Source organism: Choloepus didactylus, chromosome 7 (genome assembly GCF_015220235.1).
Source record: "Choloepus didactylus isolate mChoDid1 chromosome 7, mChoDid1.pri, whole genome shotgun sequence".
Classification (NCBI taxonomy): Eukaryota; Metazoa; Chordata; class Mammalia; order Pilosa; family Megalonychidae; genus Choloepus; species Choloepus didactylus.
In genome coordinates this window covers 63,111,953-63,138,178 of record NC_051313.1, presented here as the reverse complement: position 1 = coordinate 63,138,178, position 26,226 = coordinate 63,111,953, and the positions used below count along the sequence as shown (strand labels likewise).

The window sequence follows — 26,226 nt, the reverse complement described above, 5'->3', positions numbered from 1 at the left end:
CTCAATAAAATGAAAATTTAAAAAAATGCACCTCTCATGATTGTGGTGATAAATGTACACTTTATGATGATACTATGAACAATTGTGCACTGTGGATGAATGTATGGTATGTGAATATAACTCTATAAAATTGTAGGAAAAAATATATATAGGAGTAAAAGTGTTGGAGAAAACATGATGAGAGGGATGTACCTATCTACTGTTGATGAGCAGGTAGAATGGTATAGCCTTTCTGAAGTTCAGTGTGGTGGTTCCACAAAAAGTTAAGTATGTGGGGACCATAAAGTCCTGCAGCCTCATTATGGGGTATGTCATTTGAAGATCTGAGAGCAGAGACATGAATGGACATTTGCAAACTGGTGTTCATGGAGGCAGCAATCATGATTTGCAATGCGTGCAGGTGACCTAAGGGTACATAGACTGAGGAACAGAATTGTGAACTGTGGTGTATGCATACAATGGAATATTGAGCAACTATGAGAAGGAGTGAAGCTGTGAGACACACAACGAGGTGAATGGATCCTGTACACAGTATTTGAGTGAAGTATGCCAGAAATAAAGGCAGGCACTATAATGCCTCACCAATATGGACTAACTACAATGTGTAAACTCAGAATTGAATCTTAGAACATAGCCTAACATGGACTTGATTATTGTAGTGGTCCCTAGATTGTAAGCTCTTACAGCAGTCAACTCTATTCCTGAATTGCAATGCCTATCTCTAAACTTTGAGATGCTCATCCCTTAGTGTATGACCTGATTTGTCTCTGGAACAATGTGTATCTCTGAGACACCTGAAACTCAGAGCTAGAGCTCAGCAGATTATTAGCGCATACAGCAACTGTTAAAAAAAAAAGCTTAAAAAGAGCCCAGACTTCAATTAGTGATATGAATGAAGCAGATCTGGTTAAGACTAGGGCCAAAGGGTAAAGGTCGAAACTGACTGTGTTTTAAAACTTCCACTTCCATGTGAGACCAAGGGAAGAGATGTCCATTTGGTGCAGGATCTATTTTCTAAACAGTATAACTCTACAGTTGGTTTGTTCAAATACCACGATTGCATGGAACTTTGAATAAGAAGTGAGATATGGTGGGTTGGTATAGGTTAGAGTGAAATAGTGACACATCCCAAAGTAATCTGGGCAGAGAATAAAAAATATATTTACAGCCTCCCCCTCCCTCCCCCCCCCCTACCCCAAGGAGCTGGGGGAAGGTGCAGAAGTGTTGGACTTCCTCACCTGGACTGGTGTTGATGTTGTCACAAACATTGGGACTGGCGGTTTGATGTGCCGAGCCCTCTATCATGAGACTTTCCCTTGTGGGGCTCGTTACTGCAAAGGAGAGGCTAAACTTGCATATAATTGTGCCTAAGAGTCTCCCCCTGAGTACCCTTTGTTGCTCAGATGTGGCCCCCTCTCTCTCTAACTGAGCCACCTTGGCAGGTGAACTCACTGCCCTCCCGCCTACATGGGACCCGACTCCCAGGGGTGTAAATCTCCCTGGCAACGCAGCATATGACTCCTGGGGATGACTCTGGACCCGGCATCATGGGATTGAGAATATCTTCTTGACGAAAAGGGGGATGCAAAATGAGATTAAATACTTTCAATGGCTGAGAGATTTCAAATGCAGTCGAGAGGTCACTCTGGTGGACTTTCTTATGCACTATACAGGTAACACCTCTAAGGTTTTAACGTATTGGAATAGCTAGAAGTACATACCTGAAACTACCAAACTCCAACCCAGTAGTCTGGACTCCTGAAGATGACTGTATAATAATGTAGATTACAAGGGGTGACAGTGTGATTGTGAAAGCCTTGTGGATCACACTCCCTTTGTCTAGTGTGTGGATGGATAGGTAGAAAAGTAGGGACAAAAACTAAATGACAAATAGGGTGGGATGGGGGGGATGGTTTGGGTTTTCTTTTTTTACTTTTATTTTTTCTTCTTATTCTGATTCTTTCTGATGTGAGGAAAATGTTCAGAAATAGATTGTGGTGATGAATGCCTAACTATATGATCATACTGTGAACAGTTGATTGTACACCATGGATGATTGTATGGTATGTGAATATATTTCAATAAAACTGAATTAAAAAATAATAAATAATAAACAAATAAAAAGGAGTAGTCTGTGAAATAAAAGCAAATAGATATGGATTTGAATCCAGGATATTCCACTGAAATTGGCTAACCGGTCACACTTCTGTTTATGGAGTATCAATAAAAACAATTCTAAACAATAAAAAAAAAAAAAGCAGCTCTCAGAAAGGGAGCTGGAGCCACTTTTTTTCTTTTCGCTGGCTCCCACCTGCCTTCTTCCTCTAATAAACCTTGAACTTTCTACTTAAAACTTTGACTTGCTGCATTGTGTGGATTCTTGAACAACTCCAACCTGACACTGAGGGCCACTTTCCTTTTGCCCTTGAGCTCCTCCACTATACCAGGTCCACTGCCTGCCCATCCAGTCCCTCCTTCCCCTACTGCACTCGCTTGCTGACTTGAAGAGACTTTTCCTGGGCCTCAGTCTCCTTGGTCTCTCTGTTGACCACCCCCTTTTTGAAACTCTCTCCCACTGTGGTCTCTGACACAGCTCTCTCCACTCAACCTCCCTCCCTGACTCCTCGTCTCCCTCCTGAGGTCTTTGGGCCCCTTCTCTTCCCTGCAGGCACCTGGACCTTCACAAGACCCACTCTCCCCTTAAAGCCGAGGGGAGATGAGATGTTCTGCTCCCTCCTGAGCCCGATTTCTGACCTAAACTCCAATTGTCTAATTGGTCTTAAATGCCTAAAAGTCGTCTCCAACGGAAATCTAACCAACTTCTTAAGCATAACCTCCCCAAACTGACTTGTCTAGTTGGGGCCCAGACCTGTGGTTCAGAGCTGTGGCGACCCCACCGGTCATCTGTGCTCAGATCGTCAAGAAGCGCCAGGCTAGGGAAGGAGTGAGCTTGCCCTGAGGGTGGCCCCAGAGGAAGGGCTGTGCTGTTTGGGGCAGAGGGCAGGAAGAGAAGATTAATTTTAGAGGAAAGCAAAAGTTGGAGCAGGGTGTCTGTGGCAAGTTGGGGTTTGTGCTCCAGAAGGGATGTGTCCCTGGCACTTCAAACTCAACCTGCCCAAACCTGACCTCAGTGTCTATGTGGGCAGGCTTGGTTTGCCCCTCCGGACCCACTCTCCATCCTCCACCCTGCTCTGTGCCGGGGAGCTGACCTCTGTGGATGGCATTATTTGCAGGCCCACTCTCCCAAGAGTACAACAGTAGGCCATCTGCCATATGCCTAGATAGCTAAAAGTTGTAAATCAAGCTCAGAAATTGCAAAATAAAATACGCCCCCTCCTACTTCTTTGACAAATTACCTTCCTAACAACCCAGAGGCCAAGTCTAGCTTACAAATTCTCAAACTCCTCAGAGTTCCAGGCTGGAAGCCGGCAGTGCAGGGAGAAGGGGCCCTCAGCTCACGAGTGGACTTTCTTCTTTTCAGGCCCACCCACAGCAGCACCCTGCACAGTGAAGACCCCCTTCCTGCACGTGGACACCCAGCCTGAATATTTAAACTCCATCCACACCCTTCAACAGCCAACCTTGGCCACCTCTCAGGACCAGGCATGAGAGAGGGTAGTGCAGTCCCCCTCAGGGGCTCAGAGCTGGGGAAGAGGACTATGCAGGCCCTGCCAGCAGGCTCTGGGCTCTGGAAGCACTCAGCGTGTGGCCCGAAAGGGAGGGGATGCCAGGAGGGCTCATCCCCTTGGCCCCACAGACGTCTCACCCTGAGGGCAGGTGCATCCCCTGTTGCCTGGGCCTACAGCTACCACTGACAACAGGCTCCTTGCCCTCTGCCTTCTGCTTTGGGTCAGCCAAAGGAGGCGCCTGGCAGTATCAGAAGGCAGGGGGTAGTGAGAACAATTGATTCTTCCAGATCACTCCCTGCTGGGCTCTGGGCTGCCTCCCTCCCTGAAGGCCACAGGTCCTGTTGGGCAGCCCTTGTCTACCGCTAGAGCTCTTTTCCAAGTTCAGATAACTGCTTCCTCCCCTTCCCCTTCATGCCCAGCCCTGGTAATGGCTTCTACTCTTGCCAGCCCTGAGATACATCACCAGAGCTTGGTGGTTTCCTTTAATCCTGTCCACAATCTGGTAAATAGACCTTTTGGTTGAACTCTCCTTCAATTGCCCCTTTGAACACACCATCTGTTTCCTGACTGTTAATTTATATTTTCTCAATTGCTTTTCCTCTGTGTCCCATCTCAGTGGATAGTCTTGCCCTCTAACACTTGGGGGATGTCTCCAGTCCCTCTGATCCCATCAGACACTAAGAACTGACTATTCTCCCTCCTTGGAATTTCTTGGGTCCCTTTGCTTCCTTCTATGACCTTAGCCAAGTTCCTTGTCAGCTCTTGTCTGGACCATCACTGAAAGGCCCAGCCAGGGTCCTGCACCCATTTCTAACCCCTCCAGCCACCCTCCATGCAGGCCCACGGCCATATTCCTAAAGTGTAAATGTGATCCAGTCATTCCTCAGCTTTGGCTGAGCTGCTGAGAGCCCAGACTCCCCACAAGGCCTTCTGGGAGCTGGCTGGCCCCCTCAGCCGCCCTGTGTGCCTCTGCCCTGCACTTCCTCCCACCCACCCCACACTAGATGTCATCCAGCTGCCTCCATTCCCCTGACACGCTTCACGCTGGGCACATGCACGGGCACCTTTGTCCACGAGCATCCTTCTCCCTGGATTGTCTTCCTCCTTTCTCCTCACCTCCTGGTGGTCACCCACTGCACGTCTTCCAGGACTCACTGCAACTGTCACCTCTGGAATGAAAGCTTTTCTGATCTGGGCAGATCTGACATTCCCTCTTTTCCCTCTATCCATCAGTAGAGACATCCTCCACTGCTTCTGAGATACCTCATTCATCTGTCTCCCCAGTAGACTGTTAGCTCTTCGAGAACCAAATATCATTTAACATAAAAGTGATGTGATGTAAAAAGGACTCCAATAGTACGAGCTTCCCAGGCAAGGCCAGCTCCTCTGCGTTCCTCCTCACCGGCTCCTTGAGACAGCCCTTCTCAGATACCCAACTGCCACACCCACACACCCACAGCCCCTTCCCAGCAGCTCTTGCAATTTGACATCTCAGTGAGAGCGTTCCGTTACACTAGTCTCCTCCATGAGAATGTAAACTCCAAGAACCGTGTCTTTCTCGTGCATCCCTGGTCCCCAGTGCCAAGGACCTGGCAGCTCAAAAAATACCTGTCTACGAATGAAAGCATTGTGGTTTGAGACCCTAATCTACTTTGTTGCCACCATTTTTCTTGACTATTCTGGCAAACTCCTTAGATGTGTTTCAAAAGAATCCACGATTACATTACATCCTCCTTCAAAGTCAGCACTGCATCATGTCTCAACAAATGGAGAAAAACTCTGGCCTCTGGACGCTCTTCTAACCAGCACACTCTACTGAATCGGGCAGCTGGTTGCTTAGACATTTTATTTCAACTTATCCCTGGGATTATCAGGAAGCTGCTAGAGTTTTAATCTTTCCTCTTTTCAGACTAAAAAGGTAATTAAAAAAAAAAAGTTCTCCAATAGATATCTAATCATAGACAAATTTTCCTCTGTCTACTACTTAAACTTCAATCCTTAAGGAAGCCCCTCTTACAGAAATAAATAGAAAAGGGAGACAGGGAATGGGAGGACATACCTACAAGAATGAGAAGCTGTCTACTGACATCTTTGTCCCAGTGAGCTGCTAGGTGTGCTGGATGCTAAAGGAAGGGGGTGTTAGGCCAGGCAGGCACTTAGGGCAGGTTGGGCCCTGGCTTCTGCATCTCACCAGAGCCCTGGCACAGGGCCGCCTCTGAGGAAGGTGGGCTTTCTATTATTTGCACAAAGTTACCTAAGTGCTGTCTGCCCAGCCTCCTTCCTCACAGAGAGAGGCCCCCCACTTCCCAGGCAGTGTTCCTGCCCAGGCTTGGGGCACTGGGGGGAATGGAGACCCTCAGGAGCAGTAAGTCCTCTTGGCTCTAAACCAAACCCCAGCCTCCCAGAGTTTATGGATTGTAAAGATCATTGAAACTGCAGGGGGGAGGGGGGGTGAGACGCACCCTCCTGCAACTGTCCGTCTTGCAGCTTGGCCAGGACTCAGAGTCCCACTTTTGTTTTCTTTGAGGAGTGGCAAACTTATATACAGGCTCTTATATATAGGCTCATGGGGCACAGAGCCCTGGTAACACCCCTCCTCTGTTCCATCCAAGTGACATGTGTTCCCCCAGGAAAGCCCTGCAGGGGCCAAAAGCTGCCCTGGGTGAGGGGGTGGGAAAGAGGGTGCAGCAGCCCCACCCTATGCTTTGGTGCCTGGGGATCTCAACAGCTGATGTGCAGGAGCCACAGGTCTTATCCCACCTGCTGGAGGTGATGAGGTGATACTTTCTTCCTCTGCAGCTTCTCCCAAATCCAAGATCCCTTCCCCAGGTCAGAAGCTCACACAGGCAGTCGATTGTCCTGACCCTCCACATTTTGGGTGGCCACAATGATGGGCCCAGCAGTTGCACCGATCAGGGCACATGAAGTCGAGTTTGCTCCCTGATCATGGTGTGAGGATGGAGCACCCCTGACTGGGGCTGCAGCCTGCTGCATGATTCTGCTCACAGGCGGGTTTTCTGGGAGTGTGGCAAAATTGCAGTCCTGAGAGCTAGTTCCTGGTTTTCAAGGTTTTCTACCAGGGGAAGGGGATTTTTACCAAGCTTTTAGTTTTGTAGCTGAGGTCACAGAAGGGATCTGAGTTCTGTCCCTTGCTCTGCTGTGGCTGTGACTTAATTTTCCTGGACCCCAGGCTCTTATTCTGTAAACTAAGGTTATTGACGAGGTGGTTGCTCCAACTCCTGCCAGCAACAACAGCCTCCAGCAGTCAGTGACAATGCGTTGTTTAGAATGTCACCTACACCCAGACACACACACCTGTCCCACAAAACCAGTGCATTGAGGCAGGGCCACATTATAACTTTTGAGGGCCCTAGTTACAGTTGCCTTCATGAGCCCTTTCCTCCATAAAAAAAGCATTAAAAAGTATACTTTATGACTTTATTGGTGTAAAGATAAATATGTTAATATTATATATTAAAACATTTTCTTCTACCTAAAATTTCATTTTTTTCTGTTTAAAACATTAGAACATTTTCAGGGGCCCCTAAAAGTGCTGTGTGCCCTGGGCACAGTGCCTACCATGCCTAATGGATAAATCAGCCTTGTATCAAGGGACATGAGGGCAGAGAGGGCAAGAAAGAGACCCAGCAAGAAGGAAGGGCCCAACCTCACAGCAGTGTGTTCTGGGCCAGTTAGTTCACCTCTCTGCTCCTCAGTTTCCTCATCTGGGTATATTAGTGTCTACCTCATGGAGTTGTTATGAGGGTTAAACTAAAATCCTATATGAAAAGGTTCTGGATTAGAATGGTGGCTAGCACAGAGTCATCACAGTATGGGCTCTAGTTGTCATTAATAGTTTCGTTTTGCTGCTGTCACTCCCAGCCACTTAGCCGACCCTCTGTGCTCTTATCCCACACTGTCCAAGAAAGGCAAGGTGGAGTTTCCCGCTTATGGGGGACATCTCACTTGGACCTCCTGGAGCAGATACAGCTACTTTAAAGTTGCTTATTCAGAAAAAAAATTTATTTTTATAGAATATGGGAGGCCTCGGAGAGTTGCCAGTGGAGGGCCCCCAAAGGGACCTGAACCATGGCAGGCCCTTGACCTGAGCGAGGATGTCGCTGGCTGCCGGGTGGGAAGGAGAGAAGTTACATAACTAATCTGCAGCCCACTTTTCTCCTTCTGCTTGGCAGGTGTCCTTGTTCAGGGAGTTTAGTGTGAGGCTTTGAGTCCTTTTAAAATGCAAAGGGCTCAGTGTCATATTTTCATAATCCCTTAATAGTCAAACAAAAGGAAAGTCTGACAGCTGGGATTTTTTTTGGGGGGATGGGGTGGTGGGGGTGGGGGGGATGAACTGAGATGTGCCAGAGGTTTTACATACATTATCTCACTTGATCCTCACATCTCCAGTGGGGATTATCCCCATTTTACAAACTAGCAAACGGAGGCCCAGAGGGGGTAGGCGACTGCCCGAAGGCTACCCCTATGCCTCCTCCCCACCCCAGGAGAATACTGGGACCTAAGAAAGGATCAAGTAGAGATAAAGGAGAAAAGAAGCTGGGTCGGTCCACTGACATGCTCTGGGCCTCCCTCAGTTTCCCTGGAACGACAAGGAGGCAGTTGGCCCAAGGATCTCTTGTATTCTGCTGTTTTCATGCATCTATGTGCCTGATCCAAGCAGGGACCCGTTTCTGGGCCCTCTTGTGGCATTTCTTCAGTTCCTCGGTGGGACAGCACTGGCCGTACGCCTTTTGGGAGCAGACCTGTGAGAGGGGCCACTTAAATGGATTAAATTGTTGCTGCCTTGGAAAGTTCCCAGCTAGTCCCCTGACTAGCTCCTCCGCAGCTGAGCAGAGGAGTGGTTTTGTGTTCAGACTTACCCTACCTGTTCTTTTTTTATTTTATTTTATTTTAGGAAAAGAAAGTTGGCAGCAGCAGGATGGGTCCCTTCTGAACATAAACTGCTGACTTACTGGTCAGCTTCTCCAATTCCTTCCAGCTCTTTTCTCCTGGGGAAAATGGGTGACTCAGAAGTGGAGTTGGGTTTATCTGACTGTGGCTGTGGAACTCACAGCGCCCGAGGAGGGCTGCGCCCAGGAGAGCCGACGGACAGACGGAGCAGCGCCCCCCCAGCCCTGGAGTCGCGGCCCCGCTCCCCACGACGAGGGAGGACACAGCCCTACCTCCGAAGGCGGGCCTCATGGTGAAGTCGTGTTGTTCCACCCTCAGAAGCGGCTGAGGCTTTCCTTTCTGGACTTTGGTTACATCGAGGTTCTTCTTGGATAAGTGACTGCAACGACAAGTAAGAAGTATTTCCCCTCGGCCCACAAAGACACTGAGAGAGAGGATTTTTGGGAGTTTATGCTTTATAGGCTCTACCTGCCAGACACCCTTTCTCCACCTTGCATGTCCCTACCTCCTTTTTTAAAATTGTGGGGAAATGCATATTCAATTCGCCATTTTTATGTTTAAGTGTACAATTCAGTGGCTTTAATTGTATAGCAATGCTGTGAAACCATCACCACGCTCTATTTCCAAGATGTTTCATCACCATCTTCCTCATTGCTCCCACCCTATTTTTATTTCCTTCCGCTTGGTAACCAACAGTTTGTCCGTATCGTCAACTTCCTTGCCTCAGTAGCCTCCAGTTGCCTCTCCCCGAGGATGGAAGCCTCCGCCCGCCGCCTCCGAGCGCGCACCCAGCCGCTGAGAGAAAACCACACCGCCGTGGGGGCGGCGGCGCTCGGGGGCGTCCTGCTCCGCGGCGCTGGCCGGAGTCGCGTGAGCTCCGCCCCTCCCCCAAGTGGCTGTTCCACCCCCTTCTCACTTCCCTCCAACTTTCCCCTCATCACTTTCCCTGTTATTCTAAAAAGTATCCTCACTTCCTACCTCAACAAAGCAAACGAGCCGCGTGCAGCCCACGTCTTTGTCACCACGCCTACCCATGGGCCTGTGTCCTGTCTCCTCTCATTGCGTCTCTCCTCCAGGATTAGGCTCGTCCCTCACCTCTGCTGGTGAGGCTCTAACCTTGTAAAGTCTTTTTTTTTTTAACCATATTTTTTACTTGTGGAATACAACATATATACATAAAAGTGATAACTTTCCAAGTGCAATTTAACAAGTAGAGAGCAAATTGCAAAGAATATTATAGGTTACAGTTCCACAGTTTCAGTTGTTTTCTTAGTATAAAATATGAAATATATACCAAAAGGTAATCTCTTTCAAAATATGACTTAACAAATAGATATATATGAAATTTCCCAAGTTGTTATGAGTTATATTACCATAGTTTAGTTATTTCCTTATTGTGAAATATAACATATACAAAAAGGTGTGGCTTTCAAATTACAATTTAACAGGTAGCTATAGAACAATTTCAAAGGATGCTATGGGTTACAGTTCCACCTTTTCAATTCTTTCCTTCTAGCTATTCTAATACCCTAGCAACTAGGAAAGAGAAAGTTGTGTGAAGATTCAGTATCCATAATACTTTGTTAAATTCAATCTTGTCTTTTGCTACCCCTTCCTCCACTTTCCTGATCTTCAGGGATGTCTAGGCAGTGACCACCCTAACTTGTTCATGTTGAAAAGGGTGTTGACATTATGGGAAAAAGGGACATATATGGTTGATGTTCTTGAAGAGGCTATTGCCTATGGGTTTTGGGACTTAGCTGGCATAGGAGCACTCTGAAGGATTTAATTTTCTGAAGAATAAACCTAGCAAGTGAAATTTTTATAGTCTCAAATAGGAACCAGGGTATGCTTTAAGTCTAACCACATAATGTCTTTAATTCCCTCCTTCCAACGTGTGGGAAAAAAAAGAAAAGAAATCTACGCTCGCTTTCTGTCATCTTCTCGCAGTGTGGCTGAGCCAGCCTGTGCCTTTTTCTTAGCGCTCTGCGCTGTTTTTGAGAGACATGGTCAAGCAGGTGGCTTTTCCCTTCAAGAAAAAGTTGGCCAGGTTCTAATGCTGGGAGGAGGCGGTGGGATTCCAGGGGTGCATGCCTTCTCCGTTCTTTCTGGTTCTCAGAGATGGGGTTCAGCTGGTGGCGCCATAGAAGCCTCTTGCATCCCTGCTCCGGCTAGCGGGAGGGTCCCCGTCGAAGGTCACGGCTGATGGTCCTGGACTCTGTCGAACCACAGAACGCTCACCGCTGGCAGACGCATTATTTTCTATTCCTCCCCCATGCCCGACCCCCTTTACCTCACCCCTGGGAGATTCGTGGGTACTTTTGGGGTGGATGGGAGGAAATAAAGCTTAACCTTTTACAAAGGAGAAAAACTGGCCGGGTGGCTTCTTGGGATAACTGGGGGCTCGGGAGAAGTGCCTGACCCTCCTCAGGGCCCTTTGAACTCTGCCCTCAAACACCCTCACCCTGGCTTCTCCCTCATTCACTGCTCATTCTCGGCATTGTTTAAACCAGATACAAGTCTCTCCCACAGGGAACCAAAACAAAGCAGAGAAACTGTCTTGACCCAACATTTATAGCAACATGGTAGGAATATGTATGTTAGTTATCATTTTTCTGTGAATATTTCCTTTAAAAAAACTTTTTTCCCTCCCCCAATAAATAATTCCCCCCAAAGAGCTGTGTTCTCCGGGCTACTGCCCCTTCCTCTCTCCTGGAGCTAATGCCGCTTCCTCACTCCCGGGCACTTCTGACTCCATCTGACTGCACTCGGGGTTTTCCTCCTACTCGTCTGACAGTTCCTCCTCAGTCCCCATTGCAGCCCCCCTCCTTGGCCCAACCCTTAAACACCAGTGTCCCTGGTTCTTCTCCCTCTACTTTACTGTGCCAGTGGCTTAAATCATCCCTAACACGCTGATGACTCCTGAATCTCTACCCCCTGCTCTAGACCTTTATATCCAACTGCCTGGCTGAATATCTCCAGTTGGATATTGTTATGGGTTGAATTGTGTCTCCCCCCACAAAAAAGGATATGGTCAAGACCTAATCCCTGGTCCTGTGAACATGACCATATTTGGAAATAGGATTTTTGAAGATGTGATTAGATTAGGATGGGCCCTAATCCCATTTGACTGATGTCTTTATAGGAAGGGGAGAGGAGACAGCAGACAGACCCAGGGAAGAAGGCCATACGAAGACAAGATGGAATGTTGCAACTGCAAGCCAAGGTGCAGCAAGGATTGTTGGCCAACCCCAGAACTAGGAAGAGGCAAAGCAGGGGTCGCCTCTAGAGCCTCCAGAGGGAGGAGCACAGCCATGCTGACTTCTGGCCTCCGGAGCTGTGAGAGGGTAAGTTTCTGTTGTTTCAAGCCATCCAGTTTGTGGTGCTTTGTTACAACAGCCCTAGAAATCTAAGACATGTCCTGCAGGCATTTAAATTCAGCATATTCACAAGTTCTAGGGATATCAATGGTATTTGTCCCTGCCCTCAAGAGCTGTTTGGTTTGGGACAGGCTGAGTTTGAGGTGACCTGGGTTGAGGGTGAGCGGGCACTAAATGAGAAGGGGGAAAGTGTGGCTGGAATGGAGAGAATGAGGCCTCAGGAGCAAGCAGGAACCAGGGCGTGCAGAGCCTAGAAGAAGGTGTTAAAATGCTTATTTTTATCCAAAGGCAATGGAAACACAATGAAGGAGTTTAAGCAGTTGGAGGAGGAAACCATGATCAGATTTTCCTTTAGACATTATAGCTGCAGACTCCAAGGAGAAAAGTCCAATTTAACTTCCTCCCCTTTAATGGGAATATGTGACCTGTGCCCTATTCCCTTGGAAGTGTTTGTAGTCATGGTCAGAATGTTTCTGAGAATTTTCCCAAGCCTTGCCCCAGAAGACAAGTGGGACCAGGCCTGGTTCTTGGGGCAGCAGTTGTGTGAGAGACTCTGCTCAGATGCCCCAGTAAAGAAGCCTGAAGAATGCTGGTGAGAGCACAGCCAGAGGGCTTAGCAGATGTAGACATTAAATTGTGAGTCCAGCTGGCTCACTGCCTCTTTCTCTTGCAGACAGCAAATCCCTGCTGACCAGCACAGTTTCCACACTCATTTAGAGGGGAGGATTGGGGAGAGGAAGTCCCAGAATGCCAGCAGCCAGCAAGAAAGAGGAGATTTAAATCTGGGTGCCATTTTTGAGGGACTGATAGGTTTTAATTTCTTGAGGGACCAATTATTGGATAACTTGGGCCACTAATATCCCAAGCTCTTGGCTATTTGTGTGAGCTAGGTATTCCTTTCCAAGCCTGCCTGGACAGCCTTGTCTCTCAAATCTCAGACTCCAGGGATGATGTCCTGAGCCCCCACACCAAGTCACGGCAACCGAAAGCATCACAGGACCTCAAACCCAGCCCTTGACAGTGGAGGGCGAGAGAAGATAAAGCAGGGCTAGTATCAGTGTGTGGTGGGCTTTTCAGCAGCAATAATCATCAGAACCATGCTCACACAGCGCGTCCCCTCTCTGCACCAGGTCCTGAGCTCACCCCACCCTCACGGCATCCCAGTGGGGACTGTGTCACCACCCTCACCTGGGGTCAGAAAGGTCAGGAAACATGGAACATGATTTCCCTGACATCTGGACCCTTTTCATTCTCTGGGTCTCTCTGGGGAGAAATGAGTGTCACTGGGTAGCAGGAGAGCAAAGCTCCCCTAGGGTCCAACAAAACTTGAACCATGATGCAAACCCAGAGAAAGATGGGCAAGAGCAGGAGGTGCTAAAAAGGCAGGTGGGTGAGGGGACCCTGGGGTCTGGGGAGGCCGTGCAAGTGGGGGCAGGGAGGGTAAGAAGTGTTATCTGGGCACAGCCCAGAATCCTACAGCCCACAGTATGGTTTGTTTTTCAGATCTCAAGGGAGAAGGGCCTCCCTTGGCAGGAAAGTGATCACAAGGTCAGGAGACATAAGTTAGGCAGCAGGGCAGCTATAATAAAGCTGGGAGGCAGAGAGGCAGGAATACCACAGCAAAGCAAACGACTAAGAGAAAACTGGAACACTCAGCAGCAAGTCAACAAATAGGGACACGCAGGGTCAGACAACCAACCGGAAGTGGTTTTTGTGAAAGAAGCTGCTGGGCAGAATGATGGTTCTGTGGGGCACCGTGGCAGGGTGAAGCAGGGAAGGCTTATGGCAGGTCAGAAGAGGTCTTCCCAGTGCGTGAGTGATTGTGTGTGTGTGATTGTGACTGTGTGTGTGACCATGGGTCATGTGTTTGTATTGTGACTGTGTGTATGTGCAAATGAGTGTGCATTGTGTGTATGCATGTTATGTGTGGCTGTGTGTGAAAACGTGTGTGGTATGGTATGTGTGTGTGTGACAGTGTATGCATGTTTGTGTGTGAACAGAACTTCCTAAGAAAAGGAAACATCCTAAAGAGACAAAGAACTCTAAAACTGTAGACAGAAAATGTTAGGTCATTTTATTTCTGGTATTTATTGGTATAGCCTAACCCTTGTGTGTCAACAATGAAAATAATTTGAAAAAACAGTCAGATGCTTGGCTGACATTTTTCACAGAGAGAGCGACATAGCAGAAAGGCCTGAACTGTGTTCTCTGATGTGTCATTTTCCCTATCCTTTTTTCCAGCCTCAGTTCAATAATTCTTATTTTCTTTGAATGTACATGCTCATCTTTTCATTCACTTTAATGCCTCAAAGGATGAATTTCAAGGAATTCTTCTCTCTCCCAAGAGTCAGATTCAGTCTGTCCCTAAGCTCATTCTATGAGGAGAATGTGCGTCTTCTGAGGAGGGATGACAAAGATGTTGTGACAACCAAGAGTGCTGGGACAGGGTGGGATCCCCTAAGGGCCCCCAAGGGGCTCATACTGAACACCAGCACCATCCTTAGGGGAACAGAGAGTTTTAGACAATGCTTTTCCTCCAGTCTGAGTAAACCAGGAGGCTAGATTCTGGTCCCTAGCAAACCACTAGCAAGTAAGTACTCCTGCCCCAGAACCACTGTTTCTACATTAGGAAAGGAAAATGAGCTGGATTTGGACAGTGTTTCCCAATGTGTGTCCCATGGAATCCCATGAGATAGTCCAAAGAAAGTGGGGTTTTTTGTTTTTGTTTTTGGTTTTTGAGGAACACTATAATTTATGGTCTTCTTCAAGATTCACAATACCCATTTGCATAATAAAGGTTCTGAGAAGTTCTGCTATAAAGAAATCTCTTTAAAATGGTCTAAAGCCAGGGTTTCTCAAGCTTCTTTGACCCTGGAACCCTCCTTTTCACCCAACACCTATTAACATCTTGCAGAATTAGACCTCAAGGCATTTACTGGACCAAATGGCCTCTGAAGTTCCTTCCAGTTCAACAGCCTATGATTCTGGCAACATAACCAGAAGGAATCTTCCAGAGCACTGTCTCTTTTCCCTGTCATTCTGCAGGGTTTTTAATCTGTCTTCTGACTGAGTAGAAGGGAGTAGACCCTACAGAGAGTTTACATCTCTCAGAACAGCAGTCTCCAAAGCAGGGGTATGCACCTGGGGTAGTTAAGATGGGATATGGGAAGTCAAGAATGCAACTTTTATTTATTTTCATTTTTACCAAAAAATAAGGAAGCAATCAAGTTTTTAATATATTTATAATAGTACATGTATATAATTTGTAAGTAAATATACATTATTGGAGGCACAGTTTCAAAAAAGTGTCACTGATAGCAGTGCATGATAAATATGTTTGGAGACCACTGACCTAGAAAATACTGCTTATATTAGTTTATAGTCAAAACCACTAGGCTACTCAATGCTTAGAATGAAAAATAGATGTGTAACATCTCACACATGGTGTTTATATCTTAGCTGCATGTTCTTTTCTTATCTTCATGCTTAGAAGTCCTTATGTCTACATCAGGCCTGGAGTATCAGACTTTATACATCAGTTTAAAGCAAACTTATTACAGAACTTAAATTTATAATTGTAATGATTTTGAATGAAAATTCTGGACTCAACTAATATTTCTTGGAAATGTTTCCATTATATCAAGAAATGACATTCATGTATGTCTATGGTCTACATATATATTTCTGATAATCTACCAAATTATGAACACCTTTTCTAAGTTTCAAAACAGTAAAATGAAACCTAGTATCATTACAAGGTTATTCCCAATCAAATAAAGATGTCAACTCCCAGTTACAATTTTTCTTAATAGTTCAGGCTAAGTTCCTGTATATAGTTCCCTAAAAAGTACTAGGGCATAATTATTTAGCAGGCCATCTATGGATGTAAATCTTGAGAAGCAAAGCATCACAATCTGAAAAGTACAAAGATTTTTTTATCCACTAAATCTTCAGTGAGTAGATTTCTTTTATCTGCCTTAAATCACAATGCTTTGGCTGAACACAAGCATCAGAATGAAAGGCTCAACCCAGTGTAGCTTTGCTCTCACTGCTTGTGACAAGATAAAAGTATTTGTGTCCAATGAGAGATTGTAAGGTTGAGACCCCTTCTAGCTCCTGCTGGAAACAGTTTCCTGTAGGGGCGATATAACCCCCAGTCCTCCCGGGTAGCTGTCTCACTGGGCATTGCCACGGCAGCTGCAGCGAAGTGACCTCCCTCCCCTCAACTGATGACTTTACCTTGGCCTGGGCATTTCCAGCTGCCCTGTCCATCTCCTCCTCCTGGGCTTTCTGCTTTCCACAAGAATCATCAGGCAAAACAAGATCAAAATGAGTCTTGTAAAATAAGGCATTCTGTGGATGTCTATGATGCAACAGGCTGCTTTCCAGTAACCTGCGGAAGGGCAAATCCCCCTGGCTTAACCATTGATTCAGTCTGCTGCCTCGTGACAGTGACGGTCCTTCCTGGAGTTGCTGTGTGGACATAGCTAGTAAGGCTGTTTTTCCCGATTTAATATTTGATATTGATGCTTGCCCCACCTCCACCCCCCTACTCCCTGGCAGACCATGACGCAACCACCAAAGCTTTCACCTCCCTGCTGCTTAGTGACTGGCCATTAGTCAAGAAGTCTGTCCTCCTGTTAAACTCTGCTTCCGCCGTCCTAGAACAGCTTTGGCTAAAATTGTTACATTAAAAAAAAAAAAAAGTAAATCTCTTGAACATGCCAGCTTTTTGCTGAGATCATTAATCCTTCTCTCTGACTACATAAAACCAGTCTGTCTCATCAACCAGGGAGCCAGCTTGGATTCTGAGTGGATTGGCAGAGAAGTGTTGGTGGAAACACAGATGAGTGAGTGTATGAATTTGTTCAGGAAATGTTCAATAAGCATACAATGATGATCTATTTTTACAGGGTTGCTTTATTTTTTGATCTAAAAGACAATACTTTGCCTATGTCCAAGGAGACATGTTTCCCCCCAAACATACATCAATTTTTAAAAAACATGTCAAAGCACAAAACATATTTTTAATCTGAAGAAAAGAATAAACCAAAGGAGAATTCATGATTATATAAGTTTTTCTTCCTATCATGAACATTAGACTAACTTTGGTATTTAACCCTAAAATTTATAGTCAAATATTATAAATTAGGTTTGATTCCTCACCTTGGATTTTGCACATTAGAAGTATCAAGTTATATGTAGTTATATTTAATCTACTGAACAGGATAAACCATGTTTGAAAACTACTTAACACTTGCCTGCTGTGTCTTGGACAGAAGTTTAGTGTGATGGAAACATAGGGAGATGGGGATGGGGTCAGGAATGGTCACAAGTGAGACAGAATTGGAACTTTATTATGTAGGAAAGAGAATCAAAAGAAGCTCTTTTGACTCTTGTAAGAAAAATGGGATGACATGATCCACTTTATTTTGCAAGGGAATTCCTAGTTGGGATTGGTTGGAAGGATGGACACAGAGGGAAGCTGCAATAATGAAAGAAGATGAAGTCCTACCCTAAGGCAAGGGAGGAGGGAAGAAGAGGCAGGAAGGCAGAGGAACAAGATAGTCATATTCAAGTTATTTCTGAAGTAGATTACATTTGGTGACTGGACAGAGTAGGAGGCAAGGGAGAGAGAAGTCAACTGTGACACCAAGGATTCTCGTTTGGAGATCTGGTGGATAGTACCACCACATTAACTGATAATCTATTACAGGTGGACAAGTTTGGTGGGGAGACAAGAAAATTTTTGAACTGCTGGAGTTTGAGGCCATGGACCTCCGATGCCCAACAGGCAGTTGGAGTATGAGTCTGGAACCAGTAGAAAGGTCTGGAGAAATAGATTTGGTGCCATCAGTGTATGGGCGGCAGTTTAACCATAGGAAAAGGTGAGATTTTCCAGGGAAACAAAAGAGGTCTGCGCTGGCTTGAATCTGTTATGTACCCTAGAAAAGACTATGTTCTTTTAATCCATTCTTGTGGGGGCAAATCAATTATGGGTGGAACCTTTTGATTAGGTTGTTTCCATGAAGATGTGACCCACCCAATTCAAGGAGGGTCTTAATCCCCTTGCTGGAGTCCTCTATATGAGCATAAAAGACAGATGAAACTCGGAGAGCTCAGAGTTGTTAGAACCTTTTATTCTAACAACTTTATTGATATAATTTGCATTCCATAAATTCACCCCTTTAAAGTGTACAATCCAGTGGTTTTTATCATTCACAGAGTTATGCGACGATCACCACTTAGAACACTTACATCACCCCCAAAAGTATCCCCGTATCCGATAGCAGTCACTCCCCATTCCCCCCTTTACCCCTGGCAACCACTAATCTACTTTCTGTCTGCATTTGCCTATTCTGGACATTTCATAAAAATGGAATCATACAAAACACAACCTTTTGTACCTGGCTTCTATCATTAGCATAATGTTTTCAAAGTTCCTCCACGTTGTGGCACATATCATTACTTCATTCCTTTTTATTGCCAAATATCCCATTGTATGGATGTAACATTTTGTTTACCCATTCATCAGTTTATGGGCATTTGAGTTGTTTCCACTTTTTGCTATTAAGAATTATGCTGCTGTGAACACTTGTGGACAAGTTTTTGTGTGGACATGTTTTCATTTCTCTTGGGTATATACGTGAGAGTGGAATTGCTGGGCTGTATGGGAACTTTAACTTTTTGATTAGCTGCCAAGCTTATTCTAAGTGGCTGTACCATTTTACATTCCCACCATCAATGTGTGAAGTTTCCAATTTCTTCACATCCTCACCAACACTTGTGTTATTGTCTGTCTTTTTTTTATGACCATTCTAATGGGTGTGAAGTGGTATCGTCTTATGGTTTTGATTTGCATTTTCCTGATGGTCAATGATGTTGAGTATCTTTTCATGTACTTACTGTCTGTTTGTATGTCTTCTTTGAAGAAACATCTATTCTAGTTCTTTGACAACTTTTAATCAGGTTTTTTTGTCTTTTTAATATTGAGATAAGAGTTTGTTATATATTCTGAATACAAGTCCTGTATCAGATACGTGATTTGCAAATATTTTCTCCCATTCTGTGTTGTCTTTTTACTTGCTTGATGGTTTCCGCTGAAGAACAAAAATTTTTTATTTTGCTGAAATAACGATTTCTTCTCTGGCTGCTTGTGCTTAGGGTGTCATATTTAAGAAACCACTGCCTAACCAGGGTCACAAAAATTTATTATATTTTCTTCCAAGAGTTTTATGGATTTAATTCTTACATTTAGGTCTTTGATCCATTTGAAGTTCATTTTTGTGTATGGTATGAAGACGCAAACTTATACCAGTGGATGATATAACTTTAAAATTTGCTCGTTTCTCTCAGGATACAGGAATGCCCCCGGTGACACCAGCCAGCATCTGGTGAGGTCAGATTAGGCCAGAAAGCTAGATGGGGCTCTGGTCACCAGAAGACGGACTACAGTGAGAGGATTGGGCAAGGCTGGAGAAGTGTTAGGTTGTTGTACTAATTCAGAGGAGATAATGGCTAATTAGCGTAGTTACAGTGAGCACAAAGAGAAATGAAAAGATGCGAGAGACATATTTGAGGGAAAATGGAGATAAGACTGGATGACATAAAGAATACAACCTTTGGTCAAAAACAAGGTATGAATAAATTCACTGGTTTTATTGAGCTTCACTGTCTCTGAAGGCAGCTGTTAAAGAGGCATTCCAAAAAGGTTTTGAGCAATATACAGCCTCTGATGAAGGCCTTAAAAGGGTACATGTGTCAATGTACACATTATTCTTTGTTAAAAATCAGGTTCACTAAATGCATTCACCTTACATACACTGACTTGCAAGTAAGAAAACAAATAGGCTTTCAGTACTTCAGCATGTTTCTGCCCAAATAAGTCCAGGTTTACTTATTTATTGATTCTGGTCTATAAAAATGGGGGAGGGGGGTCTGAAGATACCGGAAAGTTTATTCATAGCCAAAAATAATAAAGAAATTTCTTATTCTCCTGAAATAGGAAATTTTATATTTCCATAGTCAAAAACAATAAATAATTTTTAAAGTTTTTCTAAAAATTAGTTGAGTATCCTGATGAAATTCTTTTATTTCAGTAGAATAAAACAATAAGCAGCATGAAAATGTAAAGTGCTACATAAAAGCCCCACATTACATGAAAGATTCATTGGCTTAAACAGTTACAGGTAAAACAGATATTTATGTATTTTTTTCAAACATGCTATTTTAACTACCTTGCTACGTAGTTATGTGCTATACTAGTCAAAGAAAAAGCTGTGAGTCACCTAAATTTGAGGACTGGGGGAACAGGGAATCCTAAGCCTTTACCTACCAGATCATATATCCAGTCTGGGCCTTATGCTGGAATTAAGGGGCTAAAATGGGACTTTAAAAATAACAGTTTTGTGGGAGTCCTTTCAAGGTGGGATTTGAGTAAGAATGGCCCTAAAGATCAATTTTGCTCATTAACTCTACAGTGGGGATCTGATTGCACAGGATTTTAAGGGAGTATATGTGAGGTGAAAGGGAAGGAGCAAAATGTGCCACTTTCAAGTATGTGTATCAGGTACTAAAAAAAAAAATCCCGACACAAACAAGAAGATGGCCTGTAACATGAGGGGTAAAGGTAGAGTCAAATCATATAGGGAAGGATCTGTACAATGCAAACTTTTCTTGGCTTAATGAATTTTAAAGTATAGGTACACCCCTTGGAAACATGCAATTTAAGATTACATAGAACCAGAAGCTGGCTCAAGTTAGAGAGGAAATAGAAGCTTCATCTTGGAGAGGGAACACTGTTCCAAACACACGATTAATCTTAGCAAAGGTTGGGGTGTGGGGATTTCTTTCTTCTTAGATGATGATAAAACTATCCGGTCTTCCCAGTTGGCTCAGTGATCTCTTGCTAGGAGACCACTGAACCATTATTTTTAATATCTTGTGTTCCAAACCATGACTTCAGAATGCATTTTCTCATGGCAATAAAGTTATAAAACAGTAACCTGTAATTTTCCTGGCATATGAGGCATTCATAAAGTCCTTCAGCATTTTAGACTTTACCAATTTTAGTTGTAACATAAAGGAAAACTGGCAATCAGATGAAAACAGAAATTGTCTCTGATGACTAACAGAACCAAAGTCCCATAACAGCAGTAAACTTTAATTTGTCTTTAAAGCCATTTTACAAATTGTTTCTATCTTGCCTATAATTTTAGATAGTTAAAACTACACAAGGACTTTATGAGGACCTTCCCCTCAAAGTATTCAAGATACATTATGGGTTAACATTTGTGGACTGGTCTAGAACCTACACATCATTTACAATATTGTTTGAGTTGTTAAAAAAAAAAAATTAACCTATTTGAAAGCTGGGGTATTGCCTGCATTTAAAAATTAAATCTTCATTAGCAGTACCCTCAAGAGTATCCTCGATGCTGGTACTGAACATGCTGAACACAATATTTGTCTGTGATTATGTTTTCATGGGGTATTATGATGATAAAGTTACCTACTAGAGTCTGTGGAGCTAGCTAGCCATAAGTTATACATTGATTTTGCACTTAAAATTATTTCCTGGGCTTTGATTAGATGGACAATTCTAAGTAAAGGTTTTTCTAGTTCCTATCACTGTTACTTGGGCCCTGAGCTTTTATATTAAAATAGTACATGAACTATTTCAACATTATGCATATTCCTGGAATAATTAAAATTTATAGTAATTATAAGATTAGGCATATAATACATGTCAAAAGATATACAACAATTCAAAGCAGTGAAAACATTCTAATCTTAAGATCATCCCATTTAACTTCTGGAATAAAATCAAGCAATTTCCTGGCTTGGACCTTTCCTTCTTTAAAACCAAACATCTGTGGAGGATTCTTTTATTTCTTTCTTTTTAAATTGTGTGTGCATACTGGGGGAGGGGAAAATAGTATATCAAAGTGGTTAAAAACTATTACTCTCTTCAAGTAACTCCAGTAACAAAGATGTGACGTGATTTCCTCCTAAATGTGTGACTGAAGAATGTTTAGGACGCAAAAATAGAGTCATAGAATGAGCAATTCCAGTGAGTCTCCCATGAATGAGATTTTAAGGAATTTACTTGAGTTTTGCTTTCCCTTTTCAACTCTTCTATCCCTATATTATTCTACATAAGTAGAAACAGAGTACTCAATAAATGGTATTGAGTAACTAGTAATACTCGTTGAAACTTAAAACACCATCTTTTATAAAAGATTTCAAAGGGCTATACAGAAAAGTATCGTAAGGTTACATAAAAAGAAGCTGAGGCACGAGAAACTAACACGTTATTTCCCTGTAAAGCAGGTCAAATCATGGGCAGGGACTTCTTATTTCTATTCCCTTAAACTAAGCAGGACACACTGCTGGGTACAGTGTGAATGGCTACCTATATTTAAAGATCAAAAAAGGAATGAAGGGCAAATACAAAATAATTTTTGTAAACAATTCTTAGATTATACCCAATGCAGAATGTTTAATGAAGCACTAGAGTCACAGTTCTTAAGACTCAAAATAATGTTATAACTCAAAGTCAAATATGTACTCATTGGCCAGGTATATTCGTCGGAATATAAGAGCAGCCAATGCCAAAGTCAGGATGACAATCAGTACAGCCGATCCGCCATGATCAGTGTGGTTGTCTCGTGGCTGCTGGCCCTGGATTACATCTGGTGAAGTGGACGATCTTCTTTGACTCTGCTGCTGGGCCCGGCGCTGTCGAGGGCTCATGGAGGTATTCTTAGCTACAGGTTGGGTGGGTTGCTGAAGGGACACTGCTGAGGGGTTCTGGACTCCATACTAGGAAATTTTAAGAAATTGTGTTTGAAATCAGCAACAAAATTTATATATATATATATTTTTTATATATATATATATTTATATATATATATATATACCTGTAACCTATACAAGAATACAGAGACTCTCAGAGCTCTAAATATGGCTGAGGACGAAACTACCAAGAATTATCCCAAGGCTGAGACTAATAACTCACCCTCCTGAATAAGCTAACATCACAAGTTATTCTGAGTACTCACCAGGCGTAAGAAGGAATTTACCAGCAACAAATAAGGCAAGGGCAGAGTTTGCCCATATTTTCCAAAAATGGTTTTCTACTCTCCCCTTGTCTGCTCCTCCACAAGTATCTGCTGTGCATCTGGGCATCTCCTTTCTTGCATGAGATCTCCAAAGAGGCAGGCAATTTAATTTTCATTTGTTTGAAAATGTGCCATTCTAAATGGCAAAAAAAGGCAACTCTTAACAGTGTGCCTTCGTGAATCGGATTTCTTCTGATATTATTCTTACTACATTGACATGTTTCCACCAAAAATCATAGAGCATAGGCAATAATTTCAAACTGTACATTCTTCACGGCACTATTTTTGTAGAAATTAAGTGTAGTTTTCAAACCAGGCTGATCTTTCCCACAATGAATATCAACTGTACTGAACACATGTTCAGAAGTATCATTTATTGTGTTGTTGGATACTTCATGGGTTCCCTGCCTATGTGCTGAAAAGACTTTGGAGGTACTTGTGGGTGACTCAGAGTATTCTCTAATTTGGCACAGTGGTTGCTGTCCATGTTCCCTACAAAGTACTGGATAACAGGTACCTCCTATCACTGGTCAATGACTGGTCAACCAAAGCATAACCATGATATAATACCAAATGATTCTAGGTCTTAAATATGGTTTATAGACAAGAAAAAAGGATGATGGCACATTCAAGGAAGCACTACACGGGGGCAGGAGACCTCCCTTAAAAGGGGTGAGGGTTCAGACCGTTGCAAAGCTGGGGGGGTGAGGTTCTGTGCCCCACCTCTGTTGGCCCCCAAGTATAGAGCATTTAAAATACTTTTCATTAGAGAAAACACAATTGAATAGTAGAATTCAAATACTCTTTTAAAAAGATGAGAGGATAGGTGTTCTGATGCAACAGCTATAAATAGTAGGGGGGAAAACTGCTGATCAAAGTTTCCTGCAGAAGAAATTCCATTTTAGATCTGACATTCATCTCAAAATTAAAAGGCCTGCACATTCTGAATTTCTTAAAATTATTCCTTTGGAAGCACTCAAATGTAGTGATCCACAACACAGAGGTAAAAAGGAACTATTGACTTTGAGTTAAAAATAAAAATTAGTGCTGATATTAAATTAAGAGTTGCATGAACTTGGACTTCACTACTCCAGGATGCCCAGAAGCAATCTGCTCACTGAAGAGAGCAGATACCTATAGGTGTGGCATTTTATGAGGTCATAAATCCTCACAGGCATCATATGGTAAAAGACTCATTGAATTGAACTGAGTTATGGCAGTTAATACAGCAACATTCCTTTGAAATTTCCCATTCTTCTGATTGCTCAGCCAAGAAGATAAATGTGTTTGATAAAGCAAAAGTACTAGCAAAACTAAAGGGAAATGATTTCTTAAGGAAAATAAAAAACATTATGGTGCCATTAATCCAGAAACTAGCACCAAGAATGACACAACTAAAGCTTTAATTTTATACTTGTTATTTTTTCCATTAGTATGAGGGGAGAACATTATCCTTCCACAAAGCTGGCCAAAATGGGTATCCTTATCATTAACAGCCTGGCTTTGCCACTTAGTAGGTGCATGTTTAAGCAAGTTATTAAACTTCTCTAGGACTCAGCTCTCCTCATCTATAAAATGAGGATAATATCCAGTGCAGTTGTTGTAAGGGTTAAAATGTGATAATGATATGAAATGCTTAGGACACATAATTGTTTATTAAATGTTAGTTATTATTCGGGTTCTTACTATTAATGTAACCCTTTGGTGGCACCTAGATTTAAGGCAAAAAATGTCAGTCATGACTTTCTTTGGGACAATTATTCGGACCTTTATCAGTTTGTATAACATATTTATAAAACAATCCCTTAAAACACTGACTTGAGGTAATATTTCAGTGCATATACTTAATGGAAATATGTACATAGCTATGTTTTAATTAGGTTCCTGTGTTTCTGCTGCCTTTTGAAACGATGATATATCCCTTGCTAAAATCTAGTGCATTTATATTAAAAAACATTATAACTTCTTCCTATTTACAATAATCACAGTCACTAAGTCCTTAGTAGTACATATCAATTTTCTGTAATAACCTAGAATAACCAGCATCTATAAGGGAGTTTTGGTTTTGCTTTTTAATACAAAATGGAATGGCTTATTCAGAACCTCAATCCCTGGGAAGAGGAAAAAAATCTGATAGACTGGAAGAACGTAAAATTAACACAGTATTTTTCACATTTCTACATTGCTAGAAGATCACTGTATCAAAAAGTAACAGATGGCCTGATGTTATCTGCTGTATTTAGACATCTGGCAACCTCTTACCCCGTCAAGCTATAAAAAAAATAAAAAGCCAAACAAAAAACATAGCTTATCTGGGATTTGATGTACAATGTCTCTGTGAATTTACATTATACTTGCATGTAAAGCAGCAACCCCTAGCCAAAACCAGGTCTGTGACTTCCATAGTGGTCAAACTGCAAAATCACTCTTGGAGATAATTTATATGTGAATGTAAATAAAAGTTTTACCTACGACTGTAGACAATTTATTACTTGCCAGTGTTTTAACCAAAACTGGTCTCAATTAGTGACCTATATTCTGTGAAAAAGAATTCTAAGTTTTATTTACTTTAAAATCAAAACGGAAAATTCTACTATAGTAAGGACATTTTTGTTTGTACTCTTTTAATTTAAACTTCTTGATTTTGTTAGTTGTATTCCTGTTTTTTAAAGTGTCAATCCTAAGATTCACTCATTCAATCAACAATTATGTATTGACCACCCACTATGTACAAGCCATTATGCCAGGAACTGGGTATAGAGTGGAGGAATGGAAGAAGAGCCCTGACCCTTGAGGAACTTACATGAAGGGAAACTAGACAGTCAATAAATAATACAATACAAAATAAATTACAATTGGAATAAATAAACTTGGAATACTTCACAGGGGAGACGACATAGATTTGCCAGGACAGCTTTAGTACAACACAAATAGGAGACTGTCCTAATAGGTGAGAAAAGATTACCACCCTCTTCTTTCTAACAGGATGGTTCTGTTAAAATCAACAACAATTATTTATGAAATAAAAACCAATTAGAATTCTATCCAAAAGTAATCTGGAAGATTTTTTTAAATTCTAAACTAAAACATATTAACTTTATATTCTTCTGTAATTCATGAAATGAAATTTGGACCACTAAAGAATGATCTAAACTCAGCATGCACTTTTTTCTTGTTGCTGGG

General features: G+C 42.9%; 2 protein-coding genes across 2 annotated transcripts in view; both read right to left on the bottom strand.

Moving 5' to 3' along the window:
* Positions 1 to 16,280, bottom strand: part of GABRR2 (gamma-aminobutyric acid type A receptor subunit rho2) — a 116,873-nt gene extending 100,593 nt beyond the window's left edge. The window contains exons 1-2 of the mRNA XM_037844408.1: positions 16,160 to 16,280; positions 8,813 to 8,919 (exon numbers count right to left, since the gene is read on the bottom strand). Coding sequence (XP_037700336.1) covers positions 8,813 to 8,919; positions 16,160 to 16,272 — 220 coding nt within the window. The 5' untranslated portion in view covers positions 16,273 to 16,280. The remainder of the gene's footprint in view (positions 1 to 8,812; positions 8,920 to 16,159) is intronic.
* Positions 16,281 to 19,983: 3,703 nt separating this feature from the next.
* UBE2J1 (ubiquitin conjugating enzyme E2 J1) overlaps positions 19,984 to 26,226 on the bottom strand; it is a 32,262-nt gene continuing 26,019 nt past the window's right edge. The window contains exon 8 of the mRNA XM_037843386.1: positions 19,984 to 22,744. Coding sequence (XP_037699314.1) covers positions 22,466 to 22,744 — 279 coding nt within the window. The 3' untranslated portion in view covers positions 19,984 to 22,465. The remainder of the gene's footprint in view (positions 22,745 to 26,226) is intronic.